The sequence below is a fragment of the Ranitomeya imitator genome, chromosome 2 (genome assembly GCF_032444005.1).
Source record: "Ranitomeya imitator isolate aRanImi1 chromosome 2, aRanImi1.pri, whole genome shotgun sequence".
NCBI lineage: Eukaryota > Metazoa > Chordata > Amphibia > Anura > Dendrobatidae > Ranitomeya > Ranitomeya imitator.
The window spans coordinates 649,774,373-649,798,592 of NC_091283.1; the positions used below are offsets into that span (position 1 = coordinate 649,774,373).

The following is a 24,220-nucleotide window of genomic DNA, read 5'->3' on the forward strand; positions in this document are numbered from 1 at the left end:
CAACAGAATGGGAATAAATTAATTATCATATTACCGTATCTTGCACTACTTATGCAAAATGCAAAGGAGCTGCCATCTTTTCTAGGAAAAAGCCTGCATTACCCAGAAAATAATTATCTTTTTAGAACTCTCATATACTGTTTTGATTAAAAGGTCGCCTCTGCACGTGTGACTATAGCAGCAATTCCTTCACGCTTATTCTCCTGTAACTACTCCATCCATGACAAGTCGTTGCTTTCTGATGAAGGCCCGGAATCTAGGACCGAAACGTCAAATATATATTGTAATTGGATTGCTTAAATAAAACGATCACTATTCTACTGCTCAACCAGAGTGCCATATTCTACTGTATATATATATACAGACTGGATCCTTACTCGGGCACCGCTACTCTAATGGAGTGACGTATACTACTATATAATAGTAGTATTGCCTAAAAAAATTAACTGGAGTATAAGTTGGTATGCATGCAAAAGAGGAGCATGTTCACACTGGCCATTTAACAGACAAAATCTAAGACAGGAACAAAATGAACACATACTCTGCTGTAAGTAAATAAGTAAAAGAAATAGTGCACATAACATTAGGCACTTTGTAGACACCATTTTATAATAAAAAAAAGTGTAAAATCCACCCCACCAGCGTCAAGGCGTACACATGGTGATGGTCCTAACCTCTAGTATTAAAAACCTTACACTGTGTCAATGTGACGTCAATGTTAATAAGGTCTGAGTAGCACCGGGTGTCGAATATGAATACCCAGCAAATGGGAAGCTATATAAACGTAATGCCCAGCTCAAAGAAAGAGAGGCAGTGCCCTTACCTGCACTAAATGCAGAAACCTAAAACTAAACTGAAATATTAACTGGAGTATAAACTGGAATATTAACTGGCCATAAAACAGACAACCTAAGACGCTGGTGGGATGGCTTTTATGCCTTTTTTTAAAAATAAAAAAACAGTGCTTACTAAGTACCCCATGTTATTTATATGCACTTTTGCTTTTACTTATTTACTAACAGCAGGGTGTATGTTCATTTTGTTTCTGATTTAGATAATAGTAGACGTAGCAGTGGTCAAAATACTGAGCTGTGCTAATCAGTGGTGGGGACATGGTTACACAGATTAGCCTGACTGGCCTGCACAAAAAACCTAGTCAGGTAGTGGTAAACTCTTGCTAATAAAACATTAATTGTATTGAAACTACATTTAGTGTAGTAAAGTGACACATCTGTGGGGAATCAGGCTTTCTTGCCCTATATTATGCTGCTCTCAGATGAAATTGCAAAAACTTGCTGACAGGTTCCGTTTAATCATTTGTCTATTTACATAAAGTTCCATGAATTTGCAGTATTCTAAGTTATCCGTTTTGGATATGAATTGAACGCCTGGTTGATACCATTGTCACCTTGACATGAAGGTGTTATTTTTCAAGCAGCCTGGTTTTGAGTTCACCCACCTGACAATGGGAACGATAACATTCAGCTGTCAATTCAAGGCCCCCATACACATCGGACTAATGTAGTCTGAATTCACGGATATTGACAGGTTCGGCCAACTGTCTTTGTGTATTGGGCGCCGGCGACTGATGATTGGGAGAGATGTTGACCAGGAATATCCGATTTTGAACTGATGATTGCATTGTTCTCCTTGAGATAAGTCGCCAATTGAAGTGTCAGCCGGCAGCTTTTTCATAGAGAACACAGGAGGACTTGACTGAACAAGTGCTCCTGTGTAGGGGAGTGCTGGCAGAGATGGCTCTCAATTGGCCGAATAATCGATCGGCCAACAGCCATCTAATGTGTATGGCCAGCCTTAATCACACATTTCCTGGACTGGGGTCTAAGGGGTATCGTTTCTCCTTATGGAAAGTGACATACCCCTTAGACCCCAGCCCAGAGCCTCTCACCTAGCCAAATCAGTTCTCATGCTTTGCACTGACGAGGGCCAACAGCCCGAAACACCGTGTCTGCGAATTGAGATATTGATTTGGCTTTTATCCTAAGTCATATTGCACGACTCGTTGAAGGGTTGATTGTGACTTGTAGGATTGCTACTTCCAACAGGTGGCGCTACAGAGTTTAAGTCCTCTTTTTCTCAGAAGAGGCAATTTGCATATTATATTTCCCAGAGGAGCATTGCATGGCGAATAAGCCTCCTTACCTTGACAAGCCAGTCATTCTTTTGAGCATTTTCTGAGCACTTTTCAGGTATGATCCTTCTGAAAAAGAGGCCATATGCAGATTCTCTTAGCGCTTCTTATATTCTATACATAATACATGTCCAACGCTGTGCATATAGCAATCAGGAAAGCAAAGATGGCAATAAACCATCTCTGTCTTTTCTTTTGAGACATCCATAGACACGTGGCTCCCTGCTCCTGTGGTTGCATGATCTGGTGCAGCTACTTATTATACAGTAATGTTTTAGAATTTACTTATAGTTGCTAATAACTATACAATTTGCAAATAACACGTCAGTTTAAAGTTATCACGAGACATATCTGATAAACATATATATATATCTATAGATATATCACACTTACATATACACACACACCTATACAGTGGGCAAAATAAGTATTTGATACACTGCTGATTTTGATAGTATTCCCACCTACAAATAATGGAGAGGTCTGTAATTTTTACCGTAGGTACACTTCTAATGTGAAATACACAGAATCTGTAAAAAAAAATTCCAGAAAATCACATTGTATGATTTTTACATAATTGATTAGCATTTTATTACATGAAATAAGTATTTGATACAGGAACAGGCCTTAATATTTGGTACTGTGAGGTAGTGACCCCTGTTACAGCTAGGGGCGCTGTTTGAGCTCTCCAGAATGCGCACGGAGGCGTAGTGAGGCCATGAGGGCGTATGGCAGACACAGGTGTGGCTGTGATTAGAATGGTGAAGCAGTGACTGATTAAAAAGCCCTGTAGTAGAGGGGGAGGTGTGTCAGTGTTGGTTTGGAAGCAGACAGGGCAGCTGTCTGCAGAGCTCTTTCTGTGTGGAGCAACACAGGGGCAAAGGAAACAAAAGAGACACCATGCGTCTCGGGCTGTCTTTTGTTTACCAGGCTGCAATCCAGAGGATAGCATGTGGTGCACGGTGTGAGTAAAGAGACTTAGTACCAGCGTGCGGTCGGGCAGGGAAACTGGACAGAGGGAAGTCCGGCCTGTTTATGGACTGCAAACTAAAGCCGTGTATTGTGTATTTCTGATGGGCTGTATGAAGAAGCCGTGTACTATGTATTTCCATTGGTTTGGAAGAAAAAGCTGTGTATTGTGTATTTCTAATAGACTGTGTGAAGTAACACATTAAAGGAACGTTTTGTTTGAACTTGCTTGGGTCACTGCCGTTTCACTGCGTATGGTGCTACCGCTGCATCACAGTACAGAAAGTGAAACCTTTGTTTGCAATTACAGAGGTCCGACGTTTCCTGTAGTTCTTGACCAAGTTTGCACACACTGCAGCAGGGATGTTGTCCCACTCCTCCATATAGATCTCCTCCAGATCTTTCAGGTTTTGGGGCTGTGGCTGAGCAACATTGAGTTTCAGTTCCCTCCAAAGATTTTCTATTAGGTTCAGATCAGGAGATTGGCTAGGCCACACTAAGACCTTGAAATGTTTTTTTATGGAGTCAATCCTTAGTTGTCCCAGCTGTGTATTTCAGATAATTGTCATGCTGTGAAACCCAGCCATGACCCATCTTCAATGCTCTTACTGAGGGAAGGAGGTTGTTGGCCAAAATCTCGCAACATATGACCACATCCATACTCCCTTCAATATGGTGCAGTCGTCCTGTCCCCTTTGTAGGAAAGCACTCCCAAAGTATGAGGTTTCCCCCACCATGCTTCAAGGTTGGGACAGTGTTCTAGGAGCTGTACTCATCCTTCTTCCTCCAAACATGGCGAGTGAAGTTGATACCAAATAGTTCTATTTTGGTCTCATCTAACTACATGACCTTCTCACATGCCTCATCTGGATAATCCAGATGTTCATTGGCGAACTTGAAACAGGCCTGGACATGTGCTGTCATGAACAGAGGAACCAGGTCTTCCCATATAGTTCTGAGCGGATTCCTTACCTTTCCCAGAATCATCCTTACCTCACGAGATGAGATCTTACATGGAGCCCCAGACTGATGAAGATTGACAGTCATCTTGTGTGTCTTCCATTTTCTAATAATTGTGCCAACAGTTGTTGCCTTCTCACTAAGCTGCTTGTCTATTGTCCTGTAGCTCATCCTACTCTTGTGCAGGTCTAAATTTTTTTCCATGGTGATCTTAGATTTCTCTTAGGTCTTGGCTATGATGGAGAGGTCGGGGTGTGATTGATTGAGTTGCACGACAGGAGTCTTTTATACAGGTAACAAGTTCAAACAGGTGCAATTAATACAGGTAATGAGTGCGAGTAGGAGGGCTTCTTACAGAAAAACTAACAAGTTTGTGAGAGCGAGAATTTATGCTGATTTTAAGTGATCAAATACTTATTTCATGCAATAAAATGCAATTTAATTATTTTAAAAATCATACAATGTGATTTTCTGGTTTTTATTTTTAGATTCTGTCTCTCACAGTTGAAGTGTTCCTATGAGAAAGATTGCACACCTCCCCATTCTTTGTAGGTGGCAAAACGTGCAAAATCGGCAGTGTATCAAATACTCATTTTCCCCGCTATGTATACATATACAGAATCTAATATCACAGATGCACCATTTACATTACACGTTCTGAAGCAAACAATACCATTGAATGCCCACTTCCAACCCACCTGGAATCACAACAGTGTCCTCTTTCCTTGTAGTCTCATGACCATCAGGTTGGCTGAAAATACAACTGCAGATTTGTGTGCATCCCTCATGGGCAACTCCAGCAAGAAAACAGCTTCCAGCACTCCTGCTGTGAAAGAAACATTCAGAATGTTAGAGCGTGCTCACACGTTGCAGCTATCCCTTCTGGATTAGCGGCTTCATTATCAGCAGAGTGTCACAGTCTAATTCTTGAACTGTAGAAACCTTAAGCAGTGCAAATTGTGTATGAGCAGCCTGTGAATTCTTTCTGTGGATGTCACCCATTGCATTGTATAGAGGGAAATCCACAATGAAAATGTAATACATGCCGATTATGCTAAGAATCCATGACAAAAACCACTCCAGAATATGCAAATACTCTTAGAGTATGTGCACATCACGTCTTTTTTCAGGCAGATTCCGCCTTGAATCCATCTGAAAAAGCACTTAAAAATACTAAAAAGAATGAACATGTGAACTGCAATGTCAAGACCACTTGCTGTGTGTATGTTCAGGGTTTTTCAGCTTCTTTTAACTACTTCAGGCATTGAAAAGCATGAAGCAGCTAAACAGTTACTTGAAATGTCTTTTAGTGGCTTTTACTTGGAAGCCATGCACTAATTTATATACACCGTATATACTCGAGTATAAGCCGAGATTTTCAGCCCAAATTTTTGGGCTGAAAGTGCCCCTCTCGGCTTATATTCGAGTCACGGTGGGCGGCAGGGTCGGTGGGTGAGGGGGAGAGGGCGCTGAGGCATACTTACCTAGTCCTGGCGCTCCTGACGCTGCCCCTGCCTGTCACACGGTCTTCGGGTGCCGCAGCTCTTCCTGTCAGCGGTCACGTGGGACCGCTCATTAGAGAAATGAATATTGACTCCACTCCCATAGGGGTGGAGCTGCATATTCATTCCTCTGAGCGGTGCCAGTGACCGCTGACAGGAAGAGCTGCGGCACCCGGAGACAGTGTGACAGGCAGGGGCAGTGTCAGGAGCGCCGGGACTAGGTAAGTATTTTATATTCACCTGTCCGCGTTCCACACGCCGGGCGTCGCTCCATCTTCCCGGCGCCGCTCTGTCTTCCCGGCATCTCTGCGCTCTGACTGGCTTTTTTTTTTTAATTATTGCAGCAGCAGCAGCAATGGCAGAGCTTTATAAGGAGCATATATGGGGCAAGAATGAACGGTGCACAGCTTTATAAGGAGCATATATGGGGCAAGAATGAACGGTGCACAGCTTTATAAGGAGCATATATGGGGCAAGAATGAACGGTGCACTGCTTTATAAGGAGCATATATGGGGCAAGAATGAACGGTGCACTGCTTTATAAGGAGCATATATGGGGCAAGAATGAACGGTGCACTGCTTTATAAGGAGCATATATGGGGCAAGAATGAACGGTGCACTGCTTTATAAGGAGCATATATGGGGCAAGAATGAACGGTGCACTGCTTTATAAGTAGCATATATGGGGCAAGAATGAACGGTGCACTGCTTTATAAGGAGCATATATGGGGCAAGAATGAACGGTGCACAGCTTTATAAGGAGCATATATGGGGCAAGAATGAACGGTGCACTGCTTTATAAGGAGCATATATGGGGCAAGAATGAACGGTGCACTGCTTTATAAGGAGCATATATGGGGCAAGAATGAACGGTGCACTGCTTTATAAGGAGCATATATGGGGCAAGAATGAACGGTGCACTGCTTTATAAGGAGCATATATGGGGCAAGAATGAACGGTGCACTGCTTTATAAGGAGCATATATGGGGCAAGAATGAACGGTGCACAGCTTTATAAGGAGCATATATGGGGCAAGAATGAACGGTGCACTGCTTTATAAGGAGCATATATGGGGCAAGAATGAACGGTGCACAGCTTTATAAGGAGCATATATGGGGCAAGAATGAACGGTGCACTGCTTTATAAGGAGCATATATGGGGCAAGAATGAACGGTGCACTGCTTTATAAGGAGCATATATGGGGCAAGAATGAACGGTGCACAGCTTTATAAGGAGCATATATGGGGCAAGAATGAACGGTGCACTGCTTTATAAGGAGCATATATGGGGCAAGAATGAACGGTGCACAGCTTTATAAGGAGCATATATGGGGCAAGAATGAACGGTGCACTGCTTTATAAGGAGCATATATGGGGCAAGAATGAACGGTGCACAGCTTTATAAGGAGCATATATGGGGCAAGAATGAACGGTGCACAGCTTTATAAGGAGCATATATGGGGCAAGAATGAACGGTGCACTGCTTTATAAGGAGCATATATGGGGCAAGAATGAACGGTGCACTGCTTTATAAGTAGCATATATGGGGCAAGAATGAACGGTGCACTGCTTTATAAGGAGCATATATGGGGCAAGAATGAACGGTGCACTGCTTTATAAGGAGCATATATGGGGCAAGAATGAACGGTGCACAGCTTTATAAGGAGCATATATGGGGCAAGAATGAACGGTGCACTGCTTTATAAGGAGCATATATGGGGCAAGAATGAACGGTGCACTGCTTTATAAGGAGCACATATGGGGCAAGAATGAACGGTGCACAGCTTTATAAGGAGCACATATGGGGCAAGAATGAACGGTGCACTGCTTTATAAGGAGCACATATGGGGCAAGAATGAACGGTGCACTGCTTTATAAGGAGCACATATGGGGCAAGAATGAACGGTGCACAGCTTTATAAGGAGCATATATGGGGCAAGAATGAACGGTGCACAGCTTTATAAGGAGCATATATGGGGCAAGAATGAACGGTGCACTGCTTTATAAGGAGCATATATGGGGCAAGAATGAACAGTGCACAGCTTTATAAGGAGCATATATGGGGCAATAATGAACGGTGCAGAGCACTATATGGCACATCTATGGGGCAATAATGAATGGTGCAGAGCACTATATGGCACAGCTATGGGGCAATAATGAACAGTGCAGAGCACTATATGGCACAGCTATGGGGCAATAATGAACGGTGCAGAGCACTATATGGCACAGCTATGGGGCAAGAATGAACGGTGCAGAGCACTATATGGCAGAGCTATGGGGCAAGAATGAACGGTGCCGAGCACTATATGGCACAGCTATGGGGCAATAATGAACTGTGCAGAGCACTATATGGCACAGCTATGGGGCAATAATGAACGGTGCAGAGCACTATATGGCACACCTTTCTATGGTACATCTATGGGGCATTAATGAACGGTGCAGAGCACTATATGGCACAGCTATGGGGCCATAATGAACGGTATGGAGCATCTATTTTTATTTTTTAAATTCACCGGTAGCTGCTGCATTTTCCACCCTAGGCTTATACTCGAGTCAATAAGTTTTCCCATTTTTTTGTGGCAAAATTAGGGGGGGGGTCGGCATATACTCGAGTATATACGGTAGTTTAAAAAAAAGTTCAGAAAGATGCCGGCGGTAAAGAAGCTAAAGAAACAACAAAAACAAGTCAAAGTCGCAGTTCCAGTGTTTACGCAATTATCTTCCTGTAGCAAAAACTCAGCGGGTAGACTGACATCTATAAGATGCTCTATGCATATACCCTTTTTTGTAAGCTCACGCAGGTTTTTGTTTTTTTCCGGAATTTTTGAGGAGAAATAATCCAAATCCTCAAAAACATTCCTCAGAACTTATAGTTTCTACTCCAAAATTGCAGAAAAAAAGATTTAATGTATGTTCACATGTGACGTTTTTGCAGAATTTTTCAGGTGAAGTACATGTATGATTTGTCTAGAGTACATATTCATTCAACAAAAAAAAATACAGCATGTTACAGTGTGTTTTTGCAGTTTCTCATTAACTTCAATGGGCAAAAAACGGTGCAAAAATGCAGAAAGAAATTACATAATGCAGATTGTCAAATACACTACAGCTCTCAAACTCCTAGTTAATGACCTGAAGAGAGCTGGACCCACAGTCTCAAACATTACCGTTAGTAACACATGCCGTCATGGATTTAAATTCTGCAAGGCACGCAAGGTCCTCCTGCTCACATCACCACATGTCCAGGCCTGATTGAAGTTCACCAATGATCATCTGTATGATCCATAGGAGGCATGGGATAAGGTCATGTGGTCAGAGGAGACCAACATAAAACTTTTTGATATCAACTCCACTCGCCGTGCTTTGAGGAAGAAGAATGAGTACAACACCGTCCCAACCGTGAAGCATGGTGGGGGAAGCATCATACTTTGGGGGTGCTTTTCTGTAAGGGGGGAAATGGATGGGATCATGTATTGCGAGATTTTGGCCAATAACGGGAAACTACATGCAGATGGGTAAGAAATTGGCTAAATGACAGGAAACAAAGAGCTGTCATAAATTGTACGTTCTCTATATGGGATATAGTCAGCAGTGGGGACCGCAGGGATCTGTGCTAGGACTGATTCTTTTTTACCTTTTTATTAATGGCCTGGTGGATGGGATTGAAAGTTAGGTGTCAGTGTCAGCCAAACTATGTAGGATACTAAAATCTGACCTTGACATTACAATATTACAAAACTATCTGGATAAGATGTCTGAATGGGCAAACACTTGGCAAATGAGGTTTAATGTTGATAAATGTAAAAGTAATGCACCTCAGACGGAGTAATCCTATTGCTGCATATACATTAAATAAGAGTGTACTCGGGACTACAGAACTTGAGAAGGACTTGCGTATTCTGGTTGTAAGTAAGCAACAATACTCAATTTCAGGAGGCAGCTGCAAAAGCAAACAAGATTTTAGGGTGTATAAAAAGATAAAAGCCTGTGATCCCAACATATTATTATTACCCCTTTATAAATCACTGGTGAGGTCACATCAAGAATATGGGATCCAATTTTGGGCTCCACATTTTATAAAGGACATTCAGAAGTTAGAGTCAGTTCATAGGCGGGCAACCAGATTATTATAAGGGATAGAAGGCTTCTCATATAATGAGAGGTTGGAAAAGTTGGTCTTGTTAGAAAAAAAGATGTCTGAGGGGATCTCATTTACGTGTATAAATATATGCGTGGTCAGTACAAAGGACTCCAGGTAAAAACAGAAATGCACTAGTAATGTGCACACCTGAATACAAGATAATTTTATTGAAAAAAAATACTATTGGTGACCAGAATAAAATCACACAACATCAGACTCCATTCACACTAGCATATAAGGCAGAACACAATATGGGCAACGCATCATAGGCAATTATAGCAGCCAATCCACCATGGAAATAGTGATAAGATCACCCATAAGCAACGCCCAGGGTAGAAGACTGCAACCAGACACCCCGTGAGTATCTCTGTTACCTACAGCTTAATCATGGAAAGTATTATTTTACTTTCTATCTAGTTACCTGGTCGTACGGGGAGACTGACGAATACCGCTATTTGACCTGTGGGGGGGTCACTAGCATATACAGGGGTTTATGAGTTTATTATGGGTTTATGTGGGGTTGGTTTACTAGCATATACAGGGGATTATGACCATTGGAGAGACTTTAAGACATCTATGTCGAAGAGTTATTGGAGATTAATGGTCTTTGTACCCAATATTGTATTTATCTGACTTCCCTAGAGCACATTTTCATTAAATGCGCTCCTACTATATTCGTATGGATTGGTATATACTTACATCTTACAGGCCACAAGTAGCATTATCAATATCCTCTATATACAGTGTCTTGCAAAAGTATTCGGCTCCTTGGAACTTTTCAACCTTTTCCCACATATCATGCTTCAAACATAAAAGATACCAAATGTAATTTTTTGGTGAAGAATCAACAAGTGGAACACAATTGTGAAGTTGAACTAAATTTATTGGTTATTTTAAGTTTTTGTGGAAATTTAAAAACTGAAAAGTGGGGCGTGCAATATTATTCAGCCCCTTTACTTTCAGTGCAGCAAACTCACTCCAGAAGTTCATTGTGGATCTCTGAATGATCCAATGTTGTCCTAAATGCCTAATGATGATAAATGTGATCCACCTGTGTGTAATCAACAAGTCTCCGTATAAATGCACCTGCTCTGTGATAGTCTCAAGGTTCTGTTTAAAGCACAGAGAGCATCATGAAGACCGAGGAACACAATAGGCAGGTCCGTTATACTGTTGTGGAGAAGTTTAAAGCCGGATTTGGATACAAAATGATTTCCAAAACTTTAAACATCCCAAGGAGCACTGTGCAAGCGATCATATTGAAATAGAAGGAGTATCATACCACTGCAATTCTACAAGACCCGGCCGTCCCTCTAAACTTTCATCTCAAACAAGGAGAAGACTGATCAGAGATGCAGCCAAGAGGCTCATGATCACTCTGGATGAACTGCAGAGATCTACAGCTGAGGTGGGACAGTCTGTCCATAGGACAACAATCAGTCGTACACTGCACAAATCTGTCCTTTATGGAAGAGTCGTAAGAAGAAAGCCATTTCTCAATGCTATCCATAAAAAGTGTCATTTAAAGTTTGCAACAAGCCACCTGGGAGACACACCAAACATGTGGAAGAAGGTGCTCTGGTCAGATGAAACCAAAATCGAACTTTTTGGCAACAATGCCAAACGATATGTTTGGTTTAAAGGCAACACAGCTCATCATCCTGAACATACCATCCCCACTGTCAAACATGGTGGTGGCAGCATCATGGTTTGAGCCTGCTTTTCTTCAGCAGGGACAGGGAAGATGGTTAAAATTGCTGGGAAGATGGATGGAGCCAAATACAGGACCATTCTTTGGAATTCTGCAAAAGACCTGAGACTGGGACGAAGATTTGTCTTCCAGCAAGACAATGATCCCAGACAAAGCAAAATCTACAATGGAATGGTTCACAAATAAACGTATCCAGGTGTTTGAATGGCCAAAGTCAAAGTCCAGACCTCAATCCAATCGAGAATCTGTGGAAAGAGCTGAAAACTGCTGTTCACAAACGATCTCCGTCAAACCTCACTGAGCTCCAGCTGTTTGTCAAGGAAGAATGGGCAAGAATTTCAGTCTCTTGATGTACAAAACTGATAAGAGACATACCCCAAGCGACTTGCAGCTGTATTCGCAGCAAAAGGTGGTGCAACAAAGTAATAACTTAAAGGGGCCAAATAAGATTACACACCCCACTTTTCAGTTTTTGATTTTCCACAAAAATGTAAAATAACCAATAAATTTCGTTCAACTTCACAATTGTGTTCCACTTGTTGTTGATTCTTCACCAAAAATGTACATTTGGTATCTTTATGTTTGAAGCATGATATGTGGGAAAAGGTTGGAAAGTTCCAGGGGGCCGAATACTTTCGCAAGGCACTGTATCTTGCTCTACATAGGTTTATGCTGTTTCAGTCCACTTTTCAATTACGGTTTCATGTTTTTTTGGGTAGTGTGCAATATACCAATTGATTGCCTGTACTGCACAACTTAGCTCTGTGCATGATACACTGTACTTAGTGTGAATAGAGTCTTATGTTGCTTGACTTTATTCTGCTTTTATTATGTAGCATAGTCTTTTTTCAATAAAATTATCTTGTATTATTCATGTGTGCACATTACTAGTGTATTGCTGTTCTTGTCTGGCATCCAATTTTGATACATTATGGGGCACTCTATAGTGATAGAATGGCTGTGCATCTATTCTGCTTATAGTCAGTACAGAGGGCTAATACAAATAGAGAACAAGACCAGCACATCCAAGCTAGTGTGAACCGGCGCCAACCAAAAAAACATATACAGTAAGTTGAAAAACTATAAACATTGCACCATTATTTACCAAGAATGATTACTTTAGAACATTGAAAATGCATTACTGCCATATAAAATAGGAAATAAGTGCTACATAATGTACACATGAAATATTTATCTGCAAAAATTGCTATGAAAAAAGGAAGGTTAGTTCGCGCATAAATTGGCCAATGTATGTGAGCCCAGTTGCCACGTCAAGGCGTCCTTCATATTTGGGTCCCTGTCCTGTTTTGTCACCTCTCCTGGGCAAAAAAAGCCTACAATTTATGGGTCGGGAGTGGACCAGCTAACTACGGTACTTAAAATCACCTGTGGCTATTGGGAGTGGGAGTGCAAATGTCCAAAAAGGCTTAATACAAATAGAGAACAAGACCAGCACATCCAAGCTAGTGTGAACAGGCGCCAACCAAAAAAACATATACCGTATATACTAGAGTATAAGCCGAGATTTTCAGCCCATTTTTTTGGACTGAAAGTCCCCCTCTCGGCTTATATTCGAGTCATACCCGGGGGTCGGCACGGGAGAGGGAGCGGGGGCTGTCTAATTATACTTACCTGCTCCGGGGCGGTCCCTGCAGTCCCTGCTTCTTCCAGCGCTGCATCTTTTTCCTGTATTGAGCGGTCACATGGCACCGCTCAGATACAGTAATGAATATGCGGCTCCACCCCCCATAGAGGTGGAGCCGCATATTCATTACTGTATATGAGCGGTGACGCTGCCTGCTCAATACAGGAAGAAGATGCAGCGCGGGGGAAGAAGCAGGGACGCAGCGCCAGGACCAGGTAAGTACATGGGGAGGGGGAGCGCTGCGCTGCGCGATAGTCACCTGCTCCTCGGTCCGGGTGTCGCTGTCTTCAGCAGTGACGCTCAGGTAAGAGGGCGCGGTGACGTAGTCAGTGCGCGCCCTCTGCTGAACGCCAGTGCCGAAGACGGAGCCGCACGAGGAGCAGGTGACAGTGCCGGGGTCCTGAGCGACGGAGAGGTGAGTATGTGATTTTTTATTTTATGGCAGCCACAGCATATGGGGCAAGTGACTGTGCAGAGCATCTTATGGGGCCATACTTGTGCAGCACTATATGGGGCAAGTGGCTGTGCAGAGCATCTTATGGGGCCATACTTGTGCAGCATTATATGGGGCAAGTAGCTGTACAGAGCATCTTATGGGGCCATACTTGTGCAGCACTATATGGGGCAAGTAGCTGTGCAGAGCATCTTATGGGGCCATACTTGTGCAGCACTATATGGGGCAAGTAGCTGTGCAGAGCATCTTATGGGGCCATACTTGTGCAGCACTATATGGGGCAAGTGGCTGTGCAGAGCATCTTATGGGGCCATACTTGTGCAGCATTATATGGGGCAAGTAGCTGTGCAGAGCATCTTATGGGGCCATACTTGTGCAGCACTATATGGGGCAAGTAGCTGTGCAGAGCATCTTATGGGGCCATACTTGTGCAGCACTATATGGGGCAAGTGACTGTGCAGAGCATCTTATGGGGCCATACTTGTGCAGCACTATATGGGGCAAGTGGCTGTGCAGAGCATCTTATGGGGCCATACTTGTGCAGCATTATATGGGGCAAGTAGCTGTACAGAGCATCTTATGGGGCCATACTTGTGCAGCACTATATGGGGCAAGAAGCTGTGCAGAGCATCTTATGGGGCCATACTTGTGCAGCACTATATGGGGCAAGTAGCTGTGCAGAGCATCTTATGGGGCCATACTTGTGCAGCACTATATGGGGCAAGTGGCTGTGCAGAGCATCTTATGGGGCCATACTTGTGCAGCATTATATGGGGCAAGTAGCTGTGCAGAGCATCTTATGGGGCCATACTTGTGCAGCACTATATGGGGCAAGTAGCTGTGCAGAGCATCTTATGGGGCCATACTTGTGCAGCACTATATGGGGCAAGTAGCTGTGCAGAGCATCTTATGGGGACATACTTGTGCAGCACTATATGGGGCAAATGGCTCTGCAGAGCATCTTATGGGGCCATACTTGTGCAGCACTATATGGGGCAAGTGGCTGTGCAGAGCATCTTATGGGGCCATACTTGTGCAGCATTATATGGGGCAAGTAGCTGTGCAGAACATCTTATGGGGCCATACTTGTGCAGCACTATATGGGGCAAGTGGCTGTACGGAGCACTATAATGGGGCCATAACACTTGTGCAGCATTATATGGGGCAAGTAGCTGTGCGGAGCATCTGTATGGGGCCATAACACTTGTGCAGCACTATATGGGGCAAGTGACTGTACGGAGCATCTTATGGGGCCATAACACTTGTGCAGCACTATATAGGGCAAATATCTCTATGGAGCATCTTATGGGGCCCTTATTACCCTTTATGCAGCATTATATGGGGCATATTTTAATATGGAGCATATTTTAATATGGAGCATCTAATGGGGCCCATCAAACTTTATGGAGCATTATATGGGGCTCCTGATTCAATATGGATATTCAAAAACACTTAACCTTCTGATGTCTCAATTAATTTTACTTTTATTGGTATCTATTTTTACTTTTGAAATTTACCGGTAGCTGCTGCATTTTCCACCCTAGGCTTATACTCGAGTCATTAAGTTTTCTCAGTTTTTTGTGGCAAAATTAGGGGGGGTCGGCTTATACTCGGGTCGGCTTATACTCGAGTATATACGGTAAGTTGAAAATATTTCGTGTGTACAATATATAGCACTTTTTTTTCCTATTTTCTATGGCAGTAATGCATTTTCAATGTTCTAGGGTAATCATTCTTGGTAAATAATGGTGAAACCTTTATCGTTTTTCAACTTACATGTTTTTTTGGTTGGCGCCTGTTCACACTAGCTTGGATGTGAGTGATCATTCTTGCACATAACTTATTCCATCCAAAGACCATATTACGGACCAGAGGTCTCAAATCCCATGAAACATCGGCACTATCTTCAATGGAGCATGGTGACCAGCTCCACTGATGAGGCGCCAGATTCCCAGCCCCGCAGTGTGAATACATCATAACACACGGATCTGGGGCCTCCGCTACAATAAGGCAACGGTGACGCCATGACAAAGAGAGGAGGCGGTGCCCGGAGGCAAGACGGGGGATGATGGACGGGTGCGAGGCGGCTGAGTCAGGGGGAGAAAACATACCTCCCTGACTCAATAGAGGTATGGCGGGAAATTTATAAAAGTCATTATTTCAGCGTTCCTAGAGATAATAAACATAAGAGCCACCTTCACAGCCTTAATGCTGCTGAAGGTGGCTCTTTTACTTTAATAGGCCCTGGGGGAGGGTGACAGGTTCCCTTTAAGTCACATGCTGTCCATTTCCTTGTGATCCTCCTTGAAATGGTTCTACTCCTTCATTGGAGTCCAGCTGTGTTTAATTCACCCCTTTCTGCCAATGGACGTACTATTCCGTCCATGTGGGGTGGGCCCTACTTCCCAAGGATGGAATAGTACGTCCAGGGCGATCGGCCGCGCTCACGGGGGGAGCGCGGCCGATCGCGGCTGGGTGTCATCTGCATATCGCAGCTGACATCCGGCACTATGTGCCAGAAGCGGTCACGAACCGCCCCCGGCACATTAACCCCCGGAACACCGCGATCAAACATGATCGCGGTGTGCCGGCGGTGCAGGGAAGCATCGCGCAGGGAGGGGGCTCCCTGCATGCTTCCCTGAGACCCCCGCAGCAACGCGATGTGATCGCGTTGCTGCGAGGGTCTCTTACCTCCCTCCCTGCTCCAGGCCCGGATCCAAGATGGCCGCGGCATCCGAGTCCTGCAGGGAGGGAGGTGGCTTACCAAGCGCCTGCTCAGAGCAGGCGCTTGGTAAGCCTGCAGCGCTCTGAGACAGATCGGTGATCTGACAGAGTGCTGTGCAAACTGTCAGATCACCGATCTGTGATGTCAACCCCTGGGACAAAGTAAAAAAGTAAAAAATAAAATTTCCAAATGTGTAAAAAAAAACAACCTAAATAATGAAAAAAAAAATATATATATTATTCCCATAAATACATTTCTTTATCTAAATAATAAAAAAAACCAATAAAAGTACACATATTTAGTATCGCCACGTCCGTAACGACCCGACCTATAACACTGTCCCACTAGTTAACCCCTTCAGTAAATACCATAAGAAAAAAAAAAAAAAAAACAAGGCAAAAAAATAGAATTATTCTTACCGTTAATTCGGTTTCTAGGAACCTTCCACGACGGCATACGGAGGTTGCCTCTTTGCCCTAATGGGGAACAGGAAATGGAGAGGTTAAAAGGCCCTCCCACCTCCCTCTCACCAGTGACTTATAACTGAAAACCATAGCACCGGTTTACCTTAAATCCCAGATTTTAATCCAGGAGTATATAGGGAGGGAACTAGCGCCGTCGTGGAAGGTTCCTAGAAACCGAATTAACGGTAAGAATAATTCTATTTTCTCTAGTAACCTTCCACGACGGCATACGGAGGAATACCAACTAATATTGGCGCTAGGGAGGGACAACAGCCTGGAGAACTTTCCGGCCGAAGACTAAATCCTTGTTGGACATTACGTCTAGTCTGTAATGTCTGGCGAAAGTATGCAACGAAGACCACGTGGCTGCCCTGCAGATTTGCTCTGTTGATGCACCTGCTCTTTCTGCCCAAGAGACTGAGGTTGATCTAGTCGAATGAGCCTTGATTCCTACTGGAGGAGTTTTATCTTGAGCGAGATATGCTTCTGCTATTGCTTTCTTTATCCAGTTGGCAATAGTGCTTTTTGCTACTTTCTTTCCTTTATTTTGTCCTGATGGATGGACAAACAGATTCTGATCAATTCTGTACGAGCTGGTCTGCTCTAGGTGAAATAATACAATGCGTCTGACATCCAGAGTATGAAATTTCTCTTCTTTTGGATTTGTTGGATTCTGGCAAAAAGAAGGTAAAATGATTTCCTGAGAGCGGTGGAAATCTGATACGACCTTTGGAAGAAAGGAGGGGTCAAGGCGCAGTATTATAGAGTCATCACGGATAGACAAGTATGGTTCTCTCATTGAGAGAGCCTGTAATTCTCCTACCCTCCTTGCTGAGGTAATGGCCACTAGAAAAATTGTTTTATAAATCAGATTTTTCTGCGAGCAGGAGGATAATGGTTCAAAGGGTGCACCTGTAAGTCCTTGTAATACCAGGTTCAGGTCCCATAAAGGTACTGTTATTTGTTTTTTAGGATTCATCCTAGAGGCTGATGTCATGAACCTCTTAATCCAGCGATGATTTGCCAGATCCTGGTCAAATATTGAACTGAGTGCGGAAACTTGTACTTTTAGGGTACTCGGCCTGAGGCCTATTTCTAGGCCTTTTTGTAAAAAATCTAGAATTTGCGACAGATTTGGATTAAGAGGATCTGGTACTTCGGGAAGACAAAAGGATGAGAATTTCTTCCAGATTTTATTATATATAGCAATGGTCACCGGTTTCCTTGATTTTTGAAGTGTGGAAACCACTGCTTCTGATAGTCCTTTGGCTCTCAACACCTGGGCTTCAGTAGCCATGCCGCCAGATTCCATTTGTGGACGTCTAGGAGATGTATTGGTCCTTGAGAGAGAAGATTTTCTTCCATCGGAAACTGGAATGGCCCATCCACTTGTAATTCCACAATCAGGTTGTACCAACTCCTCTTTGGCCACAAAGGAGCTACCAATATAGTTGGTGTACGTTCTTCCCGAATCTTCTGCAAGACCTTTGCCAATAACGGAATTGGTGGAAACGCATATGCCAGTCGAAAATTCCATTCCTGGGCCAATGCATCCACTCCTCTGGAGCCGTCTCTGGGGTTTAGGGAGAAGAATGCTTCGACTTTCGCATTTTGCCGAGATGCAAAAAGGTCGATTTCTGGAAGACCCCATTTGTCCACCAGCATTTCGAAACTTTGGTTGCTCAAACCCCATTCCCCAGGGTGAATGTCCTGACGGCTTAGATAATCCGCCTGAGTGTTGGATGAGCCTTTCAGGTGAACTGCTGTCAGGGATAACAGATGTCTTTCTGCCCAGGAACATATTCTGGCAGATAGTTTCTTCAGGTTGTTGTTTTTTGAACTGCCCTGATGTCTGATGTGAGCCACCGTGGTCACATTGTCCGAATATATTCGGACATGATGTCCCTTGATAAGATGACCCCCCATCAGGAGGGCTTCCTCTACAGCTTTTAGCTCTCTGTAGTTGGATGATTTTCTGCTCGTCGATTGATCCCAGAGCCCTTGGAGAGGTGTGTGATTTATCATGGCCCCCCAGCCTCTTTTGCTGGCATCTGTTGTGACCGTAGTTAGAGGAATCTGAGACCAACTGACTCCTTTTTGTAAATTTTTCGGAGTCATCCACCATGCCAGAGAGGCCTTGACACAGCCCAGTGTGTATAGTCTCCTGTTCAAAGAACTGGGCTGACCATTCCAATTCTGTAGGATATGTGCCTGAAGAATCCTGGAATGGGCTTGGGCCCAGGGTACCGATTGGATGCAAGCTGTCATCGATCCTAGTAGAGACATGCCTTCTCTGATTGTAGGAGATCTGGTGTCTCTGAACATCTTGACTTTTGATAGTAGAGTTAGACGATGTTCCAAAGGGAGGAAGGACATTTGTCTTGCAGAGTCCAGAAGAACTCCCAGGAATTTTCTGCATTTGGAGGGTCGTAGGTGAGATTTCTCTACATTCGGCACCCATCCCAGAGATGTCAGAATATCGAGGGTCTTTGATACATGAGACTCCAGAGATTGTTTGGTGGGAGCCACTAATAAAAGGTCGTCTAGGTATGGCACTATACAGACGCCTTGCCTCCGGATGAAGGAGACTACTTCCCCCATTACTTTGGAAAAAACTCTTGGAGCAGAGGAGATCCCAAATGGAAGGACGTTGAACTGATAGTGTTCTATCATATGTCCCTTCTGCACTGCAAACTTGAGATATTGGCGATGCCTCTGATGAATGGGGATGTGAAAGTAAGCATCTTTCAAATCGATAGTGGCCATGTAGGAGTGCGGGCTTATCAAGGGAATCGCATTTTTCACTGATTCCATCTTGAATTTCCGGTATTTGACATGCCGGTTGAGGCCCTTCAGATTTATAATAATACGGGACTCGCCCGATGGTTTGGGAACCAGAAATAGACGAGAGTAGTGTCCCCGATCCTTCTCGGATTCCGGAACCTGTGATATCACATTTGACATCTTCAGGGTCCTGAGACCCGACTCTAGAGTGGACTGGTCTTTCATGGAGGGAAGGGAGGTGATTTTTAGACCCCGTGGGGGAGAGGAGATGAGTTCTATTAGAAGACCCTCTTCGATGACCTTGAGGACCCAGGAGAAATTGGTAATTTTTTGCCACTGGGGAATAAAATCTGAGAGTCTCCCCCCCACCGGGTCGAAGTCACCGCTTCTCTTGTTGAGACTGCTGCTGCTGTTGCTGAGGGATAAGGATGTTTCTCCCGCCTCCCTTCGGGTAACTCCATCTCCCAGACTTGCCTTTCCCTCTCTGAGAGGTTTGGCCCTGAAAGGGACGAAAAAACTTCTTTTTGGGAGTTTTTTGCTCTGGGAGGGCTTTCTTTTTATCGGTTGCCTTCTCCAAGATGTCATCCAGGGAAGGTCCGAAGACATAATTACCTTTAAATGGTATGGCGCATAATTTGGCCTTGGAGGTGATGTCACCAGACCACATTTTTAACCAAAGCGCCCTTCTAGCCGAATTGGTCTGTACTAATGACCTGGCAGCAATTCTGATGGTTTCCATAGAAGAGTCTGCTAGGAAACCCGTGGCTCTAAGGAGACTGGGTAGTGATTCCAATAATTCAGCCCTAGATGTACCTTGGGATATATGAGATTCTAGTTCACCTAACCAACGAAAAAGTGCTCTAGCCACGCAGGTTGAAGCAATGTTGGCTTTGAGGGCTACCGAGGAGGTTTCCCACGATTTTTTTAACAGACTTTCAATTTTTCTGTCCATCGGGTCTTTCAATTGAGACGAGTCTTCGAATGGAAGAGCCGTTCTTTTAGCCACTCTTGCCACCTGTGAATCAACTTTCGGAACATCCCATTTAGTCAGATCTCCTTCTAAGGGGAATCTATGCTTCATCTCAGATGGAGTACTGAGACGTTTTTCAGGAAGTTCCCACTCCTGATCGATCATATCAGATATATTTGAGTGGATCGGGAACCCCACCCGTTTACCCTTGGATATACCGCCAAACATCTGGTCCTGTATGGACTGTGGTTCTGGCTCTTCCTCCAGCCCCATAGTACTGCGTACAGCAGCTACTAAATCCTCAACCCATTCTGAAGAGAAAAGGTATTTCCGAACTTCAGAGGTTATAGGGGACGTAGGTTCCTCCCGTCTACCCGAGGATGAGGCATAGGAGAGGTCTGATTCGGATTCAGAATCCTCCTCCTGGATTTTCCTTTTTTTAGCTGGGGAGGGTGGCTGTGGGGGTGGGGGGGTAAAGGCCGCTAGGGAGGATTGCACCTCTTGTTTGACCAAGGAGCGTATTTCTTCTAATAAAGAAGGTTGCTCTGCCCTGACAATCTTGTCAGTACAGGTCTTGCAGAGTTTTTTCTCCCAAGTTGGTGGCAGCTTAACGTTACAGATGGCACACTTCTTTTTTGTAGTAGTTTTGGGGGTAGACTTTTCTCCCTGCAATGAGAGGGGAGAGAGAGTCATGCTAATAGTAATATCCCAAAAATACCATCTAAGGACCCCTTGTCCCTGCAACACTTACTGTGGCAGGGGCAGCGCTGGGCTCTGCAAGTGCAGGGCAGGTACTGCTCTCCATGATAGGATAGTCTTACCTGCGACGTCTTCTGGCAGGTTTTATGCTCTAAGGCATGTCCCAGCCCCCAGCGATTGGAATTCCTCCTCCCCTCCATGGCCCAGGGTGGAGGACGCCGTCCTGCACGAGATGCCGCCGGCGGAAGTGCCTCTAGGCGCCCAGAGAAGACCGGAAGTGACGCGCGCGATCACTTCCGGGTTGCCAGCGGCATGTGGAGGAGAGGACACCGGAGAGCTCCAGGAGGACTCCGGATAGGAACACTAGCCTGCTTTGCCCTCACGGGGGCGCGGGAAGGCTAGGACCAGGTCCCGAGGACACCGCAGCGCGGCGCGACGGGAGCAGCATAAGCGGGAAGGGGAGGTAAGAAACGACCCCATGCTGCCCGGTTATAATTTTTAGGCAGAGCCTGCATAGCAGTAGTTACCGGCCACCACTGCATACGAAGTAAACCTCTCCTGTCCCATGGGGAACAGGAAAGACACTGGTGAGAGGGAGGTGGGAGGGCCTTTTAACCTCTCCATTTCCTGTTCCCCATTAGGGCAAAGAGGCAACCTCCGTATGCCGTCGTGGAAGGTTACTAGAGAAAACAACCCTTTATTATCATACCGACGAACAAAAAGTGGAATAACACGCGATCAAAAAGACAGATCTAAATAACCATGGTACCGCTGAAAGCGTCATCTTGTCCCGCAAAAAACGAGCCGCCATACAGCATCATCAGCAAAAAAATAAAAAAAGTTATAGTCCTCAGAATAAAGAGATGCAAAAATATTTTTTTTTATATATTATAGTTTTTATCGTATAAAAGCGCCAAAACATAAAAAAAATGATATAAATGAGGTATCGCTGTAATCGTACTGACCCGAAGAATAAAACTGCTTTATTAATTTTACCAAACGCGGAACGGTATAAACGCCTCCCCCAAAAGAAATTCATGAATAGCTGGTTTTTGGTCATTCTGCTTCACAAAAATCGGAATAAAAAGCGATCAAAAAAATGTCACGTGCCCGAAAATGTTACCAATAAAAACGTCAACTTGTCCCGCAAAAAACAAGACCTCACATGACTCTGTGGACTCAAATATGGAAAAATTATAGCTCTCAAAATGTGGTAACGCAAAAAATATTTTTTGCAATAAAAAGCGTCTTTCAGTGTGTGACGGCTGCCAATCATAAAAATCAGCTAAAAACCCGCTATAAAAGTAAATCAAACCCCCCTTCATCACCCCCTTAGTTAGGGAAAAATAAAAAAAAATGTATTTATTTCCATTTTCCCATTAGGGTTAGGGCTAGGGTTAGGGCTAGGGTTAAGGCTACAGTTAGGGTTAAGGCTACAGTTAGGGTTAAGGCTACAGTTAGGGTTAAGGCTACAGTTAGGGTTAAGGCTACAGTTAGGGTTGGGGCTAAAGTTAGGGTTTGGATTACATTTACGGTTAGGGGTGTGTCTGGGTTAGAGGTGTGGTTAGGGTTACCGTTGGAATTAGGGTTAGGGGTGTCTTTGTATTAGGGTTTCAGTTATAATTGGGGGGTTTCCATTGTTTAGGCACATCAGGGGCTCTCCAAACGCGACATGGCATCCGATCTCAATTCCAGCCAATTCTGCGTTGAAAAAGTAAAACAGTGCTCCTTCCCTTCCGAGCTCTCCCGTGTGCCCAAACAGGAGTTTACCCCAACATATGGGGTATCAGCGTACTCAGGACAAATTGGACAACAACTTTTGGGGGGTCCAATTTCTCCTGTTACCCTTGGGAAAATACAAAACTGGGGGCTAAAAAATAATTTTTGTGGGAAAAAAAAGATTTTTTATTTTCACGGCTCTGCGTTATAAACTGTAGTGAAACACTTGGGGGCTCAAAGTTCTCACAACACATCTAGATAAGTTCCTTGGGGGGGTCTAGTTTCCAATATGGGGTCACTTGTGGGGGGTTTCTACTGTTTAGGTACATTAGGGGCTCTGCAAACGCAATGTGACGCCTGCAGACCATTCCATCTAAGTCTGTATTCCAAATGGCGCTCCTTCCCTTCCGAGCCCTCCCATGCGCCCAAACGGTGGTTCCCCCCCACATATAGGGTATCAGCGCACTCAGGACAAATTGCACAACTTTTGGGGTCCAATTTCTCCTGTTACCCTCGGGAAAATACAAAACTGGGGGCTAAAAAATAATTTTTGTGGGAAAAAAATTTTTGTTTTATTTTTACGGCTCTGCATTATAAACTTCTGTAAAGCTTTTGGTGGGTCAAAGTGCTCACCACACATCTAAATAAGTTCCTTAGGGGGTCTACTTTCCAAAATGGTGTCACTTGTGGGGGGTTTCAATGTTTAGGCACATCAGTGGCCCTCCAAACGCAACATGGCGTCCCATCTCAATTCCTGTCAATTTTGCATTGAAAAGTCAAACGGCGCTCCTTCCCTTCCGAGCTCTCTCATGCGCCCAAACAGTGGTTTACCCCCACATATGGGGTATCAGAGTACTCAGGACAAATTGTACAACAACTTTTGTGGTCCAATTTCTTCTCTTACCATTGGGAAAATAAAAAAATTGGGGGCAAAAAGATCACTTTTGTGAAAAATATGATTTTTTTATTTTTACGGTTCTGCATTATAAACTTCTGTGAAGCACTTGGTGGGTCATAGTGCTCACCACACCTCTAGATAAGTTCCTTAGGGGGTCTACTTTCCAAAATGGTGTCACTTGTGGGGGGTTTCAATGTTTAGGCACATCAGTGGCTCTCCAAACGCAACATGGCGTCCCATCTCAATTCCTGTCAATTTTGCATTGAAAAGTCAAATGGCGCTCCTTCGCTTCCGAGCTCTGTCATGCGCCCAAACAGTGGTTTACCTCCACTTATGGGGTATCGGCATACTCAGGACAAATTGTACAACAACGTTTGGGGTCCACTTTCTCCTGTAACCCTTGGTAAAATAAATCAAATTGGAGCTGA

The 24,220-nt window shown here is 44.2% G+C and overlaps 1 protein-coding gene across 2 annotated transcripts in view; it reads right to left on the minus strand.

Annotated features, from left to right (window-relative positions):
- The window catches only part of LOC138667060 (oocyte zinc finger protein XlCOF7.1-like), a 69,049-nt gene that overhangs the window by 39,526 nt on the left and 5,303 nt on the right, over positions 1–24,220 (minus strand). Inside the window, exons 2-3 of one of the 2 annotated variants that reach the window (XM_069755307.1) lie at positions 4,780–4,907; positions 2,164–2,221 (exon numbers count right to left, since the gene is read on the minus strand). In XM_069755307.1, coding sequence (XP_069611408.1) covers positions 2,164–2,221; positions 4,780–4,907 — 186 coding nt within the window. The remainder of the gene's footprint in view (positions 1–2,163; positions 2,222–4,779; positions 4,908–24,220) is intronic. The other variant, XM_069755308.1, reaches the window with a different exon arrangement.